At 48.7% G+C, this 20,378-nt stretch overlaps 1 protein-coding gene across 2 annotated transcripts in view; it reads right to left on the bottom strand.

Moving 5' to 3' along the window:
- Positions 1-3,679: 3,679 nt before the first annotated feature.
- Positions 3,680-20,378, bottom strand: part of Tgfa (transforming growth factor alpha) — an 84,301-nt gene continuing 67,602 nt past the window's right edge. The window contains exons 3-6 of one of the 2 annotated variants that reach the window (XM_031382411.1): positions 16,507-16,627; positions 9,508-9,657; positions 8,179-8,288; positions 3,680-7,579 (exon numbers count right to left, since the gene is read on the bottom strand). In XM_031382411.1, the coding sequence (XP_031238271.1) occupies positions 7,572-7,579; positions 8,179-8,288; positions 9,508-9,657; positions 16,507-16,627 (389 nt within the window). In that variant the 3' untranslated portion in view covers positions 3,680-7,571. The remainder of the gene's footprint in view (positions 7,580-8,178; positions 8,289-9,507; positions 9,658-16,506; positions 16,628-20,378) is intronic. The other variant, XM_031382412.1, reaches the window with a different exon arrangement.

Raw genomic sequence — 20,378 nt, 5'->3', positions numbered from 1 at the left:
CAGAAATCCGCCTGCCTCTGCCTCCCAAGTGCTGGGATTAAAGGCGTGTGCCACCACTGCCTGGCAAATGGTTGTAGTCTTACTGCAACTTGATAAGTCATGTTTGGTTGATATCCCAGGGAGGCCTGCCATTTTCTGAAGGGAAACAGAGGAGAAATAGATCTAGGGAAGAGAAAGGAGGCAGAAGGGAGAGGCAGGGAGAAGAGGGCGAGGAGGCTGTGGTTGGGATGTAATATATGAGAGAAGAATTTTAAAAAAAAGTAAGTGGTCTGGACACGGTGGGACATAAACTTAATCCCAGCACTCAAAAGACAGAGGCATAAAAATAAATTGAGTTTTTCTCCGGGGTCTATAAAAAGATAGCTCTCCAATGAAGTAAAGGCTAGCCTGATTTGCATAGTAAATTTCAGACCAATCAGAGCATAGGAAGACCCTATCAAAAAAAGAAAGGAAGGAAGGAAAGAAGGAAGGAAAGAGTGGTTTCATGAATGTTGTGCCAGACTTTGAGATTTGTCTTTTCTCTTACGTCAGTATTTTAAGTAGACCTTTAAGGAAACCTCTAGTTATAGCCTAAATGTTTTTGAGGCTGTTTGTGTCTTCTCACAGACCAAGTGAAAGCCACGGCATTGAAATGGGAGCCGAATCACTTCTACCAGAGTCCTGTCTTTCACACTCTCCTTCTCAGGATGGAAATCTCCCAGCATGCAGCGAGTCTACTCTCAGATAAGGCTTGGGGGTAGCTGTAAGGAAGCCCTGGCTAGCCAGTCGTGGTCACTGGGGTGATCTTTAAAGCCACGTGGGTGAAAGAGTGTCACAGGACACTTGGGGTATGTTTCTGATGCAGCTGAAGATAGCATTACATTAGAGCAGAGGATGGAGATGAAAATGACTGACTGTGCTGACTGTGAGCTTCACATACTAGGTCCCTGAGCTGTCTGTGTGTATATGTCTGTGTGTGTGCACATATACATGTGTGCATACGTGTGTGCACGTGTGCATCTGTGTGTGTCCATGTATTTATGTGTGTATGTGCATGCATTTGCATATATGTGCATGTGTGTATCTGTAAGTATGTGCGTGTCCATGTATATGTGTGTATGTGCATATGTGTGTGCATGTGTGTATCTGTAAGTATGTGAGTGATATTACAGATATGTAACCTAGATTCATGTGGGTTCACAGTGTTTGAACTTGTGCTTTCACACTTGTTTGGCAAGTGCACTTCACCTACTGACCCATCTTTCCAGTCCCTTAACCACTTTAACATGTGACATGCTGACCCCATCATCTGTTTCATGTGGCTGCACCAGTCCCGAGGTCTCTGGAATTTTCCTGACACCCTTCCCCAATGCCTTCTTTCATCTTGGAGGCCATTGGAGATGGGAGCTTGAGTTGGACCACATATTCTGGCATTTAGGATTACATTTAGGTTTTTAGTCTAAGAACCAGACTGTGCACGTGTAGACTGTTCTAGCCCTGCTTTCTAGAGTTAAGCTAATGGGAACTGAGCAGATGTGCGAGGGAGGCTCAGAACAAGCAGTAAGGCCCAGAGTGGCAAGGTGAGGAGAAGCAGGGCAGGATGTTCACCCAGGATTTGGCTTCTGGGTCCCCTTCCTGACAGGCAGCAGAGGTCCCACATTCAGCCTGGGGGCTATGCACACCGCAGGGGAAAGGACACTCTATTTCAGTGTTGTAGTGGCCTCCTGGGATGACACCCCCATTCCCACAATCCTGCTCTGCCATGCGCCATGTGCTCCAGTTGCAGGCTCCGTACTCCAGCTCCCCTCTCTCCAAGGGGTTCCCCATACGATGTGAGGCAGAAGACCTAAGTACTTCCAGGCAATCTGCATCCCTGGGCATGACATGTTCATCAGTCCCAGGGTTCTTGCAAAGAGACTACACCCCGCACAAAAGCTCAATTTATTTTTATGCCCAAGAATAAAATTCCCGTAAGGCTGTTGTCCATTTGTGCATAGCATTGAGCACAAACCAGTAGGCTTCCTCACAGGAGCATCCATTTTAGTTCAAGTTGATCAAGGAAGCATCCCCTAAAACCCACACAGGGATCTCCGTAGCCCTGTCACTGAAAAGTGCTTGAGCCAACTCTTTGATTCCTGGTCCCTGGCTATGAGCTCCTGAGCCCTACATATGATGTCCATGCACTGGAGAGACCTAGGGATGGTTTGCTAAAGACTTACAGGGACTGGGTGAACCATTCTAGAAGCATTCCTTGCAGTTAGAGACCAACAGTGGGCCCCAGGGGCTGGGACACATGAGAAACAGGCCTGTGCTTTCTTCCCACCAGACTCTGCAGAGAAGATCCAAAGAGATGTAGCCTTGGCATTTGGGTTGCTGGGCATTATAGCTTTCTGCGGGCTAGTTTTAGCTGTCAATTCAACACAACTTAGAACCATTTGGGAAGAGAGTCCTAGTGAGGACTTGTCCAGATCAGGCTGGCCTGAGGCATGTCTGTAGAGGACTGTCTTGTTTGTTCCTTGAGATGAGAAGACTCAATCCAGCCTGAATGTGGGTAGCACTAAGGCTAGGCCCTGAACTGTGGAGGTGTGAAGAAAGGTCTCTCTCTGTAGTTCTGGGTATCTTGGAATCCTGAGGCTTGCTATGTAGAACAGGATGGCCTTGAACACATTAAGATCTTTCTGCCTATGCCTCTGAGTGTTGGGATCAATGGTATGTGTCACTATTACCCAGCTACTCTGCTACTATCACCCAGCTCCTCTCTGCTCTTGACTGTGGATGTGATGTGACAAGTTGCTCCAGGTTCTTGCTTTGACATCCCTTAGCAATGGCAGTGACCTGGAAGCTGAGCAAACCCTTTCCTCCACTAAGCTGCTTTTTGTCAGTCGTCTCTCTCTCTCTCTCTCTCTCTCTCTCTCTCTCTCTTCCTTTCTTTCTCTCTTTCTTTCCTTCTCTCTCTTTCTTTCTTTCTTTCTTTCTTTCTTTCTTTCTTTCTTTCTTTCTTTCTTTCTTTCTTTCTTTCTTTCTTTCTCTGTCTTTCTTTCTCTGTTTCTTTCTTTCCCTCTCTCTCTCTCTTTCTTTCTTTCTTTCTTTCTTTCTTTCTTTCTTTCTTTCTTTTTATCACAACAGGATGGAAACTAAAACAAACCCCACAGGGTAACTGAATATCATTGCCCTGCAGGACTCTGAAAAGTTTTCTTTAAGAACAGCCTCACACAAAACCTTCCCAGAGTCCGACAGCACAGCTGTTCTCAGCCTGGAGGATGTTTCCAGGGTGCCTCAGAGGGCAGAGCAGCAGGGGTGGACCCTGTACCCCAAGCTCTGCATTCCTAACAGTTCTAAGGAATATTAATATATAGCACACACAGCCATCCACACTGTCTACCTTTGAATCTCATGGTTTCTATGAATGCTGTCAGGAAATAACCCAGAGGCATTCTTACATGCATGCCACTCTGGCTCCCTGCGTAGGATGAAGTGATAGTTTTTCTCTAGATGGTAGGAAGAACTTCGTTTCTTAGGCAGACAGGGGTAGGGTACAGTTTAGGATCCCTACAACAATCCATCTAGAGCTCAAGGAGTGGCTTCGTGTTTAAGACTGTTTACTGTTCTTTCTAAAGACCTGAGTTAGGTTCTCAGCACCTATGTAAGGCTGCTCACAGCCTCTTCTAACAGTAGATTCAGAGGATCCAATGCTCTCTTCTGGCCATTGACAGTAACTGTATTTCAGGTGCACACACATGTTTAAATACACATAATTAAGAATAAAAATAAATCTGATAAAAAAATTGGCTTTTTTTTTCTCATTCACATTTGCAGAGAAAATTTTGTTCCAGCCCCATGAAAGAAAAACTTCAGTCTTGACATTTAGGAAAAAAAAAAAGAGTTCATTCCTTCATCCATCCAAACAAGGTACAACACAACTGAGTAACACTACACATTCTGAAAAACACAATGGCATCTTATAGTCCTCACTACTCTTTAAGTATATATAATTCAGATATTAAGGAAAAAAAGCTTCTAATCACATTAATACATTACAGAAACCAAAATTAACTTACCACATAAAATAAATTAAAACATTACATATTAACCTTCAGTGCATCATATACAGAAGTCAGAAAGATGAGTTCTAAAAACAGCATCGGGTTCCTTATAATAAACTTACTACACTGTAGAGAAGAGTTACTTTCCAGTCCTGTGTGTGTACATGCGCACACGTGTGCGTACAACACTGTGTCTTTGAGATAGATCAATGGCTTCAGGGAATACATCTTACACCAGAACATTAAAAAACAAACAGAAGCCAGGTATGGCAGCACATACCGGCAACCCAGTAGGCTGGGGCAGGGGAATCATGGGTTCTGTGAAACCCTGTGTGAAAAATGTGTTATCTAGTGTGGCCTCCCCTTGGCCTTGGGAGAGAGACAAGCTTATTACTCACCATAGGACTGGGGCCTGTAGGCAGTGTTGCTGGTCCATCCAGTGGCTCACAGGCACTAGCAAACCTGGCTTAGGGACTTGTAGGGAGCAACACCACCATCTAAGACGTGGGGACACAGTCATTTCCCTCACCAGTATGGGTGGGTAGGTACCAATCATGCCTCTTTTCCTCCTTTTTTTGGTGGGGTGGGGGAAGAAAAGGGACGTTGGGACTATTCCCACTTTTTTCTGGGGCAGATGACAAACTGACTCATGGATTGGTTCTGTGTATGCCTACCTGGAGTCTATCTTTCGGACTGAGTCCCCGTTGTACTTTTCCATGGAGAAAACGTGTCCCAAGATGTGTTTAAAGTTACAGGTAGAGGTGTGAAGACCTTTCTAGAATTCATTTTTATTTTTAAAAATTAGATTGTGTGTGTGTGTGTGTGTGTGTGTGTGTACAAGCATGTCCCTGCATGTGTGTTGTATGTATGTTGAAATCAGAAGACATCCTGGGCAAGCTGGTTCTCTCCTTCCACCACATGGGTCCCAGGGGATTGAACTCAGGTTCTCAGGGATTTGTTAAGTGCCTTTACTAACTGAGCTGCCTCAATGTCTCTAGAATTAATTTCAGTTCGTTTAATGGGGATGAGTCACTGGATCAGCTGTATTGCCCACTGACTCGGGTGGCTGCTGAAGAGTGCTCCTGACTCAATAGCTGTACTAAATATCAAGAGAGGGCCAGTGTGAACCGACAGGAGGGTGCTGGTAGAGCTCACCAGGCCCATCTGTGCTGTGAGATGGCACAGGAAGGAACACAGCGTTTGCCTGACTTTCAAAATCAAAGTCACCAAAGAAGCAGAGCTGTCATATGTCGGGGCAGGGACGATGTCTAACCGGACTTGCCTCAACCCAGTCTCAGCTTCTGACTCTGCAAAGGGCAGTCTGATGGGAAGGCACTTCTGGGAGACATTTGAGCCAGCTGCATCTGTGGACAGGCACTGGGATGATACTGGCTGCTGTGACTGGCTAGACCTGAGAACCGGAATGTTCAGGCACTAAAACTGAGGTCCCCCCAAGGTCCTCTGCCTTCACCATCATGTTTTTGTGCTAACTTCTCCCACCTCTGTTGAGTCTTGGATGGCAACATCTTCAGGATATTAAGTGAAGAAGTTCCCATTGATATTTTGATATCAGTTCAAACTCTTTAAGAGAAGTCAGACATCCAGGAACCTCCAACAGACCAGAAAAGACCCATCATCGGAAGCTAACAGAGTGAACTAAATTAAAACAAGCCCTGCGCCTCCATTTGTGTTGGCCCCCCCATGAGCCAGTACTTCAGGCAGAACTTCAGTACTAAGAGAACTGGGGGTCAATAGAGGGCTAAAGCCCAGTGAGGTTGATTGGTGTCTGAGCAGCAGGCTACACATGGCCTTGACCCACATGTATGACCCAAGGAAAGCAAACTTAACCTATTTTCTTTAATAATCACAGAGACTCTGCTGGGTGTGGTGGTGCACACCTGCAAGCCCAGCTCTCAGGATGCTGAAGCAGGAGGATCTTAACCTCAAGGCCAAGCTTGTCTTACAAAACAAGATAAAACATTAGACCAAAATAATAATGATAACAAAATGATGACTTCTGCCTGGAGCTGTGTCAGCTAAGTCGTTAGAGGACAGCATTGGACAGGCCCAGTTTTTTCTTTTGGGGCTTCAGGCATTGTGAACAAAGGGTGCCTGGGTTGGAACCTGGGGAAGATCAATGCCTAGCTCATATGAGAAGAGAAAAATTCATAGAGAAAGGTGGACTGGAGAAGAATGAGGAACAGGCAGAACTTTCTGATAGAAGCTTCAAACTTGGTATGTCAAATACCCTTTTCCTAATGCCTTATGTTAGAGGCTCTGGAGGTCGGAGGCGGGCAGGCTTTTCACTTCTGAGTTGGAGAATGGCCTCAATAAGCAGCTGAATGTATTTACTGCCACTCTGTCTCCTGACAGCCCCGAGCAGCCCAGGGAAGAGGGTGAGCTCAATGGGTCAGAGCACCCTCGAGCACTCACTTGGGGAGCACGTCTCCTTCCCTGGGGAGGGGTGTGTGTGCAGAGGCTTGGTAACGATTTTGTTAATAATGCCAACATTCTGAAAGAGGAAACAAAACAAAACAAAACAAGTGGGCTATTTCTCTTAATGCTTGAAAATAAATAGGAAAGGCAAATTTCTCCTTCTAAAAATAAGCAAAAGCCAGTAAAGGGCTGGTCGCCTTCATGGATTTGGCTCACAGCTCACTGCTAATGCTAGAGCTGGGCTCACGAGGACGCTAATCCACTTAATCAAGTGTTGGAATGTGCGTCCTCCTTAGGTGCCCACACAGGCTCTCTTGTCCTCTTGTCCCCATGAGGGGGACCCTCTCTGCCACTGGCCTTGCTAATTTTGCTACAGCATGTATCCAGGGACTTTCCTGTCTGAGCGGGCACAACCTCTGGATAGCAGTTTGGTTCTCAGCAGAATGTGCATTTGAATTCTGTCTCTACGACCCCTGGAGGCTGCCTTCCCTGCTGCCTTATTTTATCAAAGTGGCTGGACATTTATTTCTATTTGGTGTAACTTCACGGCCAGTCACTCACGTATCACTAACATGGATGCCTGACATTGACATAAAGAGATTACAAATAAAACCGCGTTATCCACCTAATAAATAAGATACATCCTGACAACAGCTTGAGGAGTTGTTAGGGTTCATGGGAGGCCACAGTGTCTTCAAAGAATACTAGATGTTTCCCCTTGTCCATTTTGTACACCCACCATGGAGTCTCTGTGTGTGGGGGTAGATGGCCCACGGAAAAGAAACAGTCTGGAATCCATGGCTGTCAGGAGATACCAACCCAAGTTCATTCTTGGTGTGTGTTAGCAAGAAGGCCAGCCATTTGAGGTTCTTGTTCAACTTGTCTTTAAAATGTGGTCTACTGGCCTCTTCTCTAGGTGCACTGAGAGAGCCCAGCAGGCAGTTTTATCACACAGTTTTGAAGACTCTCAAAGGACAGAAGGCTGCCCAGGCGGTTGTGCACTGATGGGGGAAGGTCTCCCAGCATGGGCACTGCCGGTGGTGCTGTCTTGAGATGCCTTTCCGCGGTTGGGCTGTCATAGGCCGCCTGGCCAAATTCCTTCTTCTGAGATCTTCAGACCACTGGCAGACAAGAAAAAACAGGATAAGTAATGTGGGCCCGAGCCATGCTGGGGAGACAAGCTTGGGACAGAGATTTGAGGCAAGATCAGTGAATGTCACTGGCTTCTCTGAGCATCCAGGCCCAGTTCCAAGTCAGTTTCAGGGGCATCAGCTTCTGAAACTTTGCTTTCAGTGATCAAATATGAGTTCCATAGTGTGCGCCTCTGTGTGTGTGTCTCTGTGTGTGTGTATGTCTCTCTCTGTGTGTATTTGTGTGTGTGTCTGTGTGTGTGTATTTGTGCGTGTCTGGTGTGTCTGTGTGTGTGTCTGTGTGTGTGTATTTGTATGTGTGTCTGTGTCTGTGTGTGTATGTTTCAGTGGCAGAGAAAGATAAGCTATAGTAGAGAGGAGGTTGGGGAGATATTTCTGTCAGGAGGGCTTGCAGTCCAACCAGACTGGTGGCCAGTTGTCATGTAAGGAGTGGCAGGGAAAACAGTCCCTCATGCCACCCCACCACTGTTTTGTCTCAGCACCTCTGTGCCAACGTGGAAAATGGTGGCTATTCTCTCCAGTCAGTAGTCTCTCCCCAGAGAGAAAAGGATGATGGAAGTGACCCTTACCTGTCTCAGAGTGGCAGCAAGCAGTCCTTCCCTTCAGGAGGGCGCTAGGCTTCTCGTGTCTGCAGACGAGGGCACGGCACCACTCACAGTGTTTGCGGAGATGACAGCAGCTGGTGACAGAAGGAACAGGCTGAGCTGCACCTGCCTGGCAGGAGAGCCCAGCTGGTAGCCCTGGGTACCCACTCAGGCTTACAAAGCATCAGCCACCTCAGGACACTGAGGCCTTGGACAGATCCCGACCAGCCACAAAGTATCTGTTGGCTGTTGTAAAGCGTCAGCACTATTGCTTTAGCTCTGCTCTAGTCTCCCTGGGTCACCTGGCTCCAGATTCCCTGGCTAGCGGAGGGGACAAGTCAGTCTCTATAAAGGGCCAGCTGAGAAGTTCTGCCAGTATGGCAATGGCCTTACAACAGATACGACTAGGAGAGCAGACCCTAGGGCTGGAAGTCATGGTGCTTCAGGAGATGGTCCTTCATCCAGGAGTGTCACTGGGCTTGTGCCTCAGATGTCCCAACAGAAGCAACTCACCAGAGAAGTGCCTCTTACCGCTCTGTGTGCAATCTGGTCAGCCTTGAAGGATAAAAGCCTTTCACACCTGGCCTCACTGAATTAGCCTTTGTGCATTCTGCAGCCCCAGCCTTGAGTGAACTGTATTGATAGGCTGCCTTTAACTCATGGAGTGTGCCCTGTGACATTCAAACTAGGGAACACCTTCGGAGCCCTTTCACTTAGATTTAACCATCACAAGGAGTAAGCCTGGCTTGGCATCTGCTGCTGGGAATACAGCATTGTATTTCCAGGGGCTTGGTTGTACTGTTCAGGCCAGTGGGCAGCTACGGGCAAGCTAATAGACTGAGATACTCCTGTAGTCTCCCTTGACCTGGGGCTCAGCTCAGCTTCCTGAAGGATGAGATTCGGGGGGTGAGAGGGTGGTGGAGGAGAAAGAGGGAGGGCCATGTGGGGGCTGATGTCAGCATCGGAGCGTCTGGTGTAACTTTAGAATGTGTCAAGTGCTTTCTGCAAGGAGGAAGCACTTTTGCTGTGGTCCAAGGGGGCTGGCAGCCATTTCTAGCTCTCTTTGGAGCGCCTTCCCGGATCATATGTTTTCGGAAGATGCTGGATTCGAGGGCAGTGGTGGGACATGCCTTCGATTTGACATGACTTCTAGAAGAGCTCAGAACCACTGCTAGCAACCACCCCGTACCCAGCATTCACACAGCTTGCCTGACACTATGTGGAGAGACAGTCACTGTCCTCTCACGTCACAACGGCAAGCTGATGGCTCTTTTGTGCGGCCATACTTCAGATGCAGGGGTGACAGATACTCACTGGATCAGCACACAGGTGATAATGAGGACAGCCAGGGCCACAATGGAGACCACCACCAGGGCGGTGATGGCCTGCTTCTTCTGGCTGGCAGCCACCACAGCCAGGAGGTCTGCATGCTCACAGCGAACACCCACGTACCCAGAGTGGCAGCTGTGGGAGAAAAGAATGTTAGCTTGCTCTTGACCGAGGGCTCCTTTCCCAGGCTGGGTTAGAAGGATCTGGGGCATTTCACAAGCCCCAAAGGGCAGAGGCATCCTTTGTGATTGGAGACACAGGGGTGGCCCAGTAAGTCTACTCTCCTGCCAAGGTGCCGCTTGCTGAGGGGAGGGGAAACTGATCCTCTGCTTTACCCAGGGTGCTTTTGTGATCATTGTCCTAATGCTAAGCCTGGAGTGCTAATAGCAGCACTGATGACAAGAACTCCATTTTGATAGGTGATGAAACTCCTGGTTATCATTACCCTGTGTGTGCTATGTTTGTGTGTGTGTGTGTGTGTGTGTGTGTGTGTGTGCTGGTACAGGTGCATGGGCATCTGCATATCTGTGAAGGTCAGAAGTTAATGTTGAGTATCTTTCTGTGTCATCCTTTGCCTTATTTTGGAGACAATGCTTCTTGCTGTCTCTGGAGTTTACCTAAATGGCAAGACTGGCTCCTCAGTTATGGGGTTATATAGATTGCTACCCAGGGGCCATTCCACCCTCTCAGAGGAGAAGGGGAGGGGGACTGGGGAGAGGAGGGACTGGGTTAAGGGAGGACCAGGAGGAGGGGGGACAGCAATTGGATATAAAATGAATAAATTAATTAATTAATGGAAGAAAAAAGGAGGGCTCTAAAGAACAAAACACAGAAAGGATCTTGGGTAAAGGCCCTACTGGGCACCAGCCACTGTGCTGGGCTGGCTCCACTGCCATTCTAGGTAGGCTCCCCGTGTCCTCTCAGCTCCCAGAGAAGCTCATGAAGCTACGGGATAAACAGGGTATACTCTCTCAGATCATGGCATTTGTCCAGGGCCAACATCAGCGTTTGGATGATGAGGGACAGGTGGTCCAGGGGTTCAAGGTCAGTGGTAACCAGAAGATGCTGACCATTTCTGTAGAAGCTACAGACGCAAGGGTACACAGCCTCCCCGCACTCATCCAGGGGTGATTTTTAGTTAAAACTCAGGCACTTAAGTTTTATTGTTGTTTTGTTTTTGAGACTGGCTATGTAGCCTTGGCTACCTCAAACTCATGATCTTCCTGCCTCAGCTTCCGGACGTCTGGATGACAGCAGTGTGCCACAAATGTCTGGATGACAGCAGTGTGCCACAAATGTCTGGATGACAGCGGTTGTGTGCCACAGAGCTTGGCTGCTTGTTCTTTGGTTGGGGTTCTCTGATGCTTGGTGTGTTCTCTCATTCAATCTTGTCATAAAAAAGTAAGGTCACCTGCTATCCCTACCCCTGCTGCTCTCGGGACTTGAAGGACATTTGTACCGAGTCCACATCTGGGATCCGGCTCCCTCTCCTTTGCCACGCTGGTAGGCTTATTACGGCCTAGCCTCTTAACTTGAGAGACTGGAAAAGATGAAAAGTTAAAAGTGTTGTCTACAGGGCTCGTGTCCTTGTGGGAATTAAGAAAGCCAGGCCGGGATAACAGAGAAATAAAAGAATGTCTGACAGTCAGGCCGTCTACACCGACCTTCCCAGGGGAGGTAGAGAGGAGACCCAGCTCATTGGGTACACACCAGCCTCTCCCCTGAGGGCAGATGGGGAATGGCAACAGTGGGACAGAACCCAGGGCGGGTTGGGGATCAGCTGTTGGCTTGGGCTACACAGGGCCTGAGTTGTTTGTGTCTAGACGAGTGAGACAGGTTCTCTCAGCCCATTGTCATGTTCTGACTCTGGGCCCAGATGTCCCTACCTTCCAGATGCCACCCGAGTTATAGGTACCTTTTCTGTGATATTTGACATCTCTTTGATTCAGGGTCTTAATCTACTCCCCTAGCATCCTGCCAGTTCGAGTGGTCCACATCGTCCCTACTAGCCCCGGGGTAGATGTATGCACGGGTGGCCACACATAGATGCTTGGACATCTCAAGTCCGGCACCTCTCACCTGGAACACAATTCCTCACTCTACCAACATGGCACATTCTACCATAGACCACATTCTCAAAAAACTACGTGCTTTCTTACATTCACCTACACACCAGCCTGTTTACTCTTCCATGGCTTGCTCACTCGGGGCCTCCCGGACCCCGTCCACCACTGAACACCTGCAGCTCTACCAGTGCCCACCCTCCCTTCTCAGCCTCCTTGTTCCTGGGGGCTGGCCTTGACCTACAAAATGCCCTCCTTCTCAGCAGTTAGTTCCTCACAAGCGGGCCAAAGACAAGAAGTGACATCTTGTCTTTTCTTTAATTCCCAGTCTTCTAATATTAGACTTAATTATGCTGATTATTTTAAGCACAAGTGACACAAGGAGGGAGGAGTGTCACCTCACCTGGCCACAGATGAGTCACACCCTCACTCTGATGCCGCTTCTACCTCTAGCAGGCAGATAAAAGGGAAATGCACGTGTGTGTGTATGCATGCATGCATGCATGTACAGATGACTAAAATTTATTACATAAATGTAAGAAAATGCAAAACAGTTTTAAAAGAGACAAACAATAAAAAAACCGAGTTAAAAAAAAAAGAAACCTCAACCAACAAACTCAGGTTTGCTGGACTGAGAATGTAGCTCAGAGCAACAGTGCTTGTCTAGCATACACAAAGCCCCAGGTTCGATTCCCAGCAACACACATAAGAAAAGCAGAAAGCAAAACCCCTCTGCCAACCCACATTAAATGGAGCACATTGACTTCTGCACCTAGTGTCACCAAACTCTTGCTATCCAGATGGTGCCCGGTGTGAGATGCTAACCAAGGTTGGACAATATCTCTGTACTCAATGATACTTTGTATTTCAGATTATATCCTCAGGACAGAGCTCAAAGGAACACAACTTGGCACAGGCTCTGTAGCCAAATTGGTCTGTGTTCAAAGCCATTTCTTCACTTCCTGTCTATGTAGCTTTGAGCCAGTAACTGCTCTTTACCACACACTCTGCATCTTGAAAACGCAGTGGACGTGAGAGCCACCTCACAGTCGAGGTCGATAAAGGAGCCTTGTGCATATTGGTAAGCAAAGGCAGGCCAGTTGGAAAGGGCTTGCCTGGCAGCATGGGGATCTGAGGTCGAGGACCAGAGTGAAACTGTCTCTGCTCACATTTTGTATCAGCTTGTGCTTAGCACGCACCATACCACGGGGCTGGGCTGGGAGCAGACTCCCTGGACTGGTGGAATGAGAACTGGGCTCACCTGAATCAAGACCTGGATTCAGGGCTGGGTGTGGTTCAGTGGTAGAGAGCACTCCTTTAGCCCTGGGTTCCATTCCTAGCTCTGAAATAACAAAAAGAACTGGATCCACCCCATTCTACTATCCTCATGGAGCTGGGAGGCCAGGGTTTCCTCTTTAGCTCAGAGAGAAGGGCCTCTTGGGACATGGCCTAGAGTTTTTCAGTGATGATGACAGAACTCACCCCCTGCCACCTCCTCCCAGTGTTCAGAGCTTAAAATGCAGGCTGAGGACCTGAAAACTAAACCCTATTTAATTAAAATCAATGGATATGGATCACTGCGCATGTCCAGAGGCACAGCAGCAATCCCTTCAGAGTCCTCACTGAGCTCCCTTGATGTCTTGGTCCCTTCAGCTACACACAGGGAAACTGAGGTTGAATGGGGCCAGGTCACATATATGGGGCATTCATGTCTGTCTGACCCCTGCCCCCCCCAGATCGTAAGAGACCCGCACTGTCTGCTTTGGGTGGAGGTCGGGCAAGACAAAACCAAGGCACAATTCTCTCTAGTCCTGCCACCTGGGGAATGTCATGCTACACCCCGCTGGTATGTCATACTACCTTGCTTCCCAACTCTGTGTTCAGAGGCTGATGGAGATGCCTGTGGGGTTCCTATGCCAAGAGCAAATCCGCCATCTGGATCTGATCTCTGTGGCGGTAGGACTGCTTGCCTGTGCTGGAATGGTGCTCATGGTCTGCTCTCTCTAGGTCTCTGGCTGTTCAGTCTCACTGGCATGCATTGTGGCCAGCTCTCTAGCCAGGGCATTGGAAACTGTTTTCTTTGAGTGACAGAGATGTGTTTCTCTTGGGTGGCAGGGTCTTCAGTCCCCAGGGACATTCAGGACAGGTGGGAAACTTTAAACAGTCTCCCGTGGTTCCTTACACTGGTCACCTGAGTGGATTCTGCCTCCTTCCATCAGCAGACCCACCACCTGCCTGTGCCACCTTGGTACAAGGGTGACCCCTGACCTTACGTCTCCATAGTTTTCCATTCCCTGCTTATCTTCCTGCCATGGTGCTGGACTGCAGGCAGATAAAAGGGAAATGCATGGGTGCATGTATGCATGCGTGTGTGCATGTATAAATGACTAAAATTTATGGAGATTTCTACGATGTTCAGATAAGCAATCTTGGGCTCGTCTGAAACAAGCCCATTAGAGGATAATTTTTGAGATGTCTGACTAGTGTCTTTTTAATTCTTAGTTTTAGAGTATGAAATGTTGCTTTAGATTTTCTGGGAACCTAATGACTTTATTCTTCTTGGAGTGTGTACTAAGAAGTAGTGCCCGCCTCTGCACCATATTCTCAGCTTGCTGGGGCTTCTTTATGAGTCCCTGACAGATGGGGCCCTACCTCAGGTATGTCAGTTTTATTGACCAGAATGTTGTGTGTGTCAGCTCCTCCAAGCTGGGCAGTTCTTAAGAGCAGGAACAGAATGTTCTGGCTTTCCCTGCAGAGACTCGGAATTTCTGGTCTGGTGGGAATTTGGTAGCTAGAACATTCTTCTGGTTACTATAAATATAAAGAAGGTATAAGGTGTGGTCCTGTCTCCCAGAGCTGATGCATCAGAAGGGGTAGAGAAGCAAACCTTGCCCAGTCTGTCTCCAGGTCAGACAACATGCCTTGCTCAGAGACACTGGCTCTGTGACCCCAGAGTGCTGTGCAGAGGAGAGGGTCCAGCCCCCACAGCCCCCACAGTCCCCACAGTCTCTGAGGCTAAAAGGGCCCTCTAAGGACTAGGGGCCACTCACTCACAACACTCAGGGGGTCACATGAATGGCGACCAGTGAGTGACTGTAAGTGAGTAGTGATGGCAGTAGGCGGCGGGCACCAGCATTTTGGTGTCAGGCTATGCTGGGAGAAGGTGGGAACCAGAGAGCTGGAAAGGACACCCCAGTCTGGGTAGTGTGTAGGTCCATGGTGGGGTGGGGGGTGTAGTGTGTAGGTCCACCCATGGTGGGGTGGTGGGGTAGTGTGTAGGTCCACCCATGGTGGGGTGGGGGGGTAGTGTGTAGATACACCCATGGTGGGGTGGGGGGGTAGTGTGTAGATACACCCATGGTGGTGGTGGTGGGGGTGATCAGGCCAACACTGTGTCTCCTGTTGAGTCAAGAGAAGCTGAATACCTGTTGGGAAATGTGAAGCCTAACTTCTGAGATGCACACAAGGACTTAGGGTCACTAGAGAAGAACACAGAGCGTCATCTATCATGTTAAACATGCCCACAGGCTAAAATACTGCCCCTGGACCCCCAAGATCCAGGAGGGAAACAGAGAGAAGAAGGTGGTTGCTGTTTTCCGTGGCTTCGGCTGTCCCAGGTTGGCAGAGTCCTATCCTCAGCCATGGCCCCACAGAAAGAAGGCTTGTGAAGAGTCAGTATGACTGGGGGAGGGTTCACCTGCCAGAGTAAAATGCCCAAACGATCCTTAGAAATGGGAAGCTTGATGACTTGAGGTGAATTTTATGAGTGGTCTATTTACATAAGTTCATTTTGTCACAGTCACAACAGACAATGACCATCTGCAGACACCTCTTTGTGAACTTCCGTGGCTCCCATTGTCCAGAGGGTAAAGGCTCCCTCTTAGTGGACCCTGCTCTCCAGTTGCATCTTCTGCCGACCTACTGTGGGTTCTGACCTGCAGCAGCCCTTGGCACCAGGGACTGCCCACCTTTCTGCTTGTCCACTGGGTCAGACCCATATCTGCTGGTGGCTCTCCTCCAGGGCCTTTCTTCCCTAACTCCACTGACTAACTCTGCAACTACCACTGGCTCTTTTTCATTTATGTGTGGATGTATGTGCACGCAAGATTGTGTTCATGTGTGCACGCGCACGTGTGTGTGTGTGTGTGTGTGTGTGTGTGTGGGTGTATGTGTGTGTGTGCGCGCACATGTGCCCAGACACACATGTTTGATGCACATGTGGAGGTCATAGAGAGACCTTGAGTGTTCGATTCTAGCTTGTTTGAGACAGGTCTTTCTTGTTTGTTGTTGCATACACCGGGCTAGCTGGACACTGAGCTTCTGGCAATTCTCCTGTCTCTGACCCCATCTCCTGGTAGAGGTGCACTGGATTACAGACATGTGCCCTACTGCGCTGGCTATTTATGTGGGATCTGAACTCAGGCCATCAGGCTTGCGTGGCAAGTGCCTTACCCTCTGAACCATCTCCCCGGCCCCTGCCGTTGGCTCGTGTGTGTCATGTGCTAGGGAGGTTCAGTGCCCGCATGGTGCTTGGCAGTGCTTTGTGAGGCACCCGGGAGTTGGGAGCCACCAGGGTGTGACGTGACCCTTTGCATGCCCTTCCAGCTATTGAACAGGCTGGATACAAAGTGCCGGGTGCATGGAAGCCTCATTACAGAGGTTCAGGTACCCAGGTCAATGTTTTCCTCCAGGAACTCTAAGTACAAAACTAAACTCTAGTCAGTTTGCTATTAAAATCAGATCCCAGCGCCAGCATCCTGGGACTCCTCTTTTACCCTGGACATCTGGTTGGCAGTTCTCATCCTTAAAACTTCCTCAGCCCTCTGGGTCTCAGATTGATAGCCAGTCGTATAGAAGCAAACATTCTGTTAATTGGATGCCTGACCATCCCTCCTCTCCCCTAACACGAGGGGGTACTTACACACATGCTGGCTTCTCTTCCTGCACCAAAAACCTGCAGGTTCCATGGAAGCAGTACTGAGTGTGGGAATCCGGGCACTTGTTGAAGTGAGACACCACTGCAGCCGCCACTGGTGAGTCTGCTGGGGCGAAGAGACATGGTCAGACCCCGCACAGCTCACAGCCAGGAGCAACTTCTGCTCTCACCTGATGCTTTCTGCAAAACTCATTTCCCAATGCCCAGCCAGGGCTCAGAGTCTTCATTAAGCAGTCTGGGTATTTTTCTAAGATAACAAGATAATTTCTCCAAAGGCTTTGGTATAATTCAAAGATATCTAGTTAGATTGATTTGCAAAGTGGCGCACACCTGAAATCCCAGCACTCAGAAGGTAGAGGCAGAAGGATCAGGAGTTCGAGGCCAACCTAGTCCATATGTGGAGTTTGAGGTCAGTTGGATCCCATTATCTCCAAACCCAAAAAGGGGCTAAGGAACAGCTCAGTGGGTAAAGTGCTCGCTCTGCAAAGATGAGGACCTGAGCTTGGGCTCTAGCACCCGCATAAAGGGACATTACGGTATGGACTGCAAATCCAGCATTGTAGTCCCCCGGGGGGGGGGGTCACTATCCTGCTGAAGGCAGAGCTCTCTGCCTTGTAACAGAATAAAGAAAGATGCTCATTAGATGTTTATAGGGACACACATGCAGGATAGACTCAACTTTCCTCTTTCTGTGTTCAGAGTCTTTGGAGGAGTCATTTTAAGCAAAGGCAGACAACCTCCTCAATAACATCGCAAAGATGCCTACCAGTGCCCCCTCTCCTGTGCCATCACACAGTCCAAAAGCTGGGGTCCACACCACAAAGAAACTCCACACGACACTCAAAGGTTTGTCTGTCCTTAGAGCACAAGGTGAGAATGAGAAACCTGCTACTTCTGGCTCTCTGGTTCCTGAGTCTCAAGTAGTCCAGGTTAGCCTAGAATTCACTGTGTAGCCCCGGCTAGTCTTGAACTCTTGATCCTCCTGCCTTCCCCCCACAAGTGCTGGTGTTATAGGAGTGTGACACCACCCTTGGTTTATTCAATTCTGGGATTGAAGCCAGGCCAGCACTCTCTATAACTCTGTCGAATCCCAGCCCACTTCCAGTCCTTCATACAGCCAACTGTCTTCCTTCTACCTACAATAAATGCTTCCAGTCCTTTCTGATGCTCTTCTCTAGGCTGAAAGAAGGAAGGATGAGATGAAGGAAGAGCAATGACAATCCATGCTACAACAACTAAACAGTAGCAAAAACAAAACAAAACAAAACAAAAAAAAAACCCCAAAAAAACAACAACAACAAAAAAAACCCCACAAAACCAAAAAACCCAACCCTTTGCTTTAATTACAGGAATACATTTACTTCTGAAACTTCACCGGAACCTTAACAGATTTCTGAATTGCAAAGGTAGCTCATTGAAACTCATAAAAACCACCTTAGAGAATAAACTACCCTCTTAATCCTCAACGCATCCAGAGTCATAAAAACACAGCACACGCCGGCAACATACTTGTGACCTTACATTCCTGTTCTAAAACTCAAGAGTGAATCATATTGCAACTAGGAAACTACCCTTGCCTGGGACCCATAAAAGTGTTTGTGGCCACCTAGGGCACCTCGGGGTACACTCAGATCCACATACAAGCTCATTCCTGCTGACGTTCAAGGCTGGAAGGCTGGAGAGGGCTCTGCTGTGTGCCAGGTACTTTCCTTGACTGAATCAAGGCAGGGCAGGCAACTGACCAAAGATGGGCTTTGCCCGGGCACCGACTCCTCATTGTGTAGGGGGCAACTTTGCTTCTTGTTTGTCAAAGCAAGTTTATGAGGGGACTCCAAGTTCCCGATATCTTCCCCCAAGATTGGGCCTCTCAACTTCTTTTTCTCTTTTTTATTCTTCTAAATTAAAAGATGTGTGTGTTTGTGTGTGTGTGTGTGTGTGTGTGTGTGTGTGTGTGTGTGCGCGCGCGCGCGCGCGCGCGTGTGCGTGTGACTACAAATGCTGGCAACTGAACTTGAGTTCTCTGGAAGAGCGTTACTGGATCTAAACTACTGAGTTATGTCCCCAGCTCTTTCTCCTTGCTTAAAGTTGTCATTATGTATCCCAGGCTGGCCCCAAGTTCATATCAATTATCTTATTTTAGGGCTTGAATTATAGGTGTGTACCATCACGCTTGTCCCCTCTTTCCCTTGCCCCTCCCTTCTTTTTTAAAAAACTCAATAAAATAGCAAGAGACATAAGGAAAGCTTAAGGAAGTATAGTCAGGTAGAAAAGGTGGGTGAAGGGTAGAATACTGGGCAACACTGGGTAAAGAAGGGCTGGCCCCGGGAGGGCAGGCCAGGCCCAGTCCCCTGCCCAGGGCCATCTCCTACAGGCACCATGTCTGATTAGCTGTGGGGCTGATAAGAAAAGCAAATGTTCTGGTTAGGGAGTAGGCCAGCACCAGGCACTTGCAAGCAGCTGGAGTTTCAAAACTGCTCAGTTCCTGTTGTTGTGAAGTTGATGAGAGGCCCCTCCATCCTGGAGACCCGACGCCCATCTTGTGGACATCACTGCTCTCTGGGGAAACTATGAAGGAGAGACCACAGACCCACTAATAGGGCCCAGAGCCCAGCCCAGCTCACAGAAAGCGTCTGGAATAGTAATCAGGGGATGAGGAAATCCCTGCTTCAATCCACAGAGGGTTTGGAAATCTGGGCAGATACCACCTGCAGGGGCTCTGGGAGCTGAGGTAGGGGAGCTCCAGGGTTGCAGCAGCCACACCCCTGGTCAGCCTTGAGGAGGGGCCCTAATTGGCCTGTGTGTCTAGCTAGTTGATGGGGGCCTGTGAGACCGTGACTCTTCGCTCTTCCCCAGATGTGGTGTTTGCCAGTCGTAAAGCTGACGTCATTTATAGCCCTTCCACCACATCCGCAAGTAGCCCAAGCAGCTTTCCAACAATTTTAACATGACATCTAGCAGGGTTTTCCAGCCAAGGGTAGCAGTTCAGAGGCAACAATGGCAGAGCTGACTATAGCCAGGGAGAGGCAGACTCCAGAAGGGCGCCCTCTTCAGGGCTAGACGCGTATTTCACCATGAGGCCAAGCTGGAGGCCCTATGGTTGAGGGAGGCTAGGTTCAGGGCAGCAGATCTGGCTATAGGGCTGGGAGAGGAATCATCATAGATAGACAGACAGACAGACAGACAACCAATCAAACCAATAAATGTAAATGTAAAAGGTAAACGTGCTTCCTATAACAGGATCCCAGAACACAGATGTTCTAGATCTTTCAGCAGTCTTTTCCTGTCCTGGCTGGTTTCCACCCTGCTTGGATTCATCATTTCCCCTGTAAACTGACTTTGGGGCGCCCACCAGGTCCTATCCTCTCATTTAAGAGAGAGGGTTCTTCATTATTTTGCCAAACCTCGCACTACTGTCTAGCCCGTTTCAGATTCAGGAACTAGACATGTAGACAGCACGTGGCTAGAAGGTGCTAGAACTAAATGCTTAGCTTGCTCTTCTCTGACTTTGAGCAGAGGAAGAGCTGTAGGAAGTGAGGATGCTGCTTAACTAAGTCTGAGATGGCAAAAGCGGAGAGGCACATGATTGAAATCAACGCGCTCTCACCAGCATTGAGGAGGGGAACATGTCCTCACCAGCATCAGGGGCCGGAATGCTTAACAGAAGAAGCAGCTCCTAGCAGAGGTGACACTTTTAGGAGGAACGAGAGGAAGCTCTTTGAAAGAGGAGGAAACCGAGTTTGGCAACTTTCCATTCCCACAGGGGAGCCAGAACCACACAGACAGATGCAAAGGAGATTTTAGTCGCATGAGCGAAGGTCCACTGAGGAGTGGCTGGGCTGAGCCGCCCCCCCCCCCCC

This window comes from Mastomys coucha, unplaced genomic scaffold (assembly GCF_008632895.1).
Source record: "Mastomys coucha isolate ucsf_1 unplaced genomic scaffold, UCSF_Mcou_1 pScaffold20, whole genome shotgun sequence".
NCBI lineage: Eukaryota > Metazoa > Chordata > Mammalia > Rodentia > Muridae > Mastomys > Mastomys coucha.
Note: the sequence above shows the minus strand (reverse complement) of the source record. Positions and strands in the feature narration are given on the sequence as shown.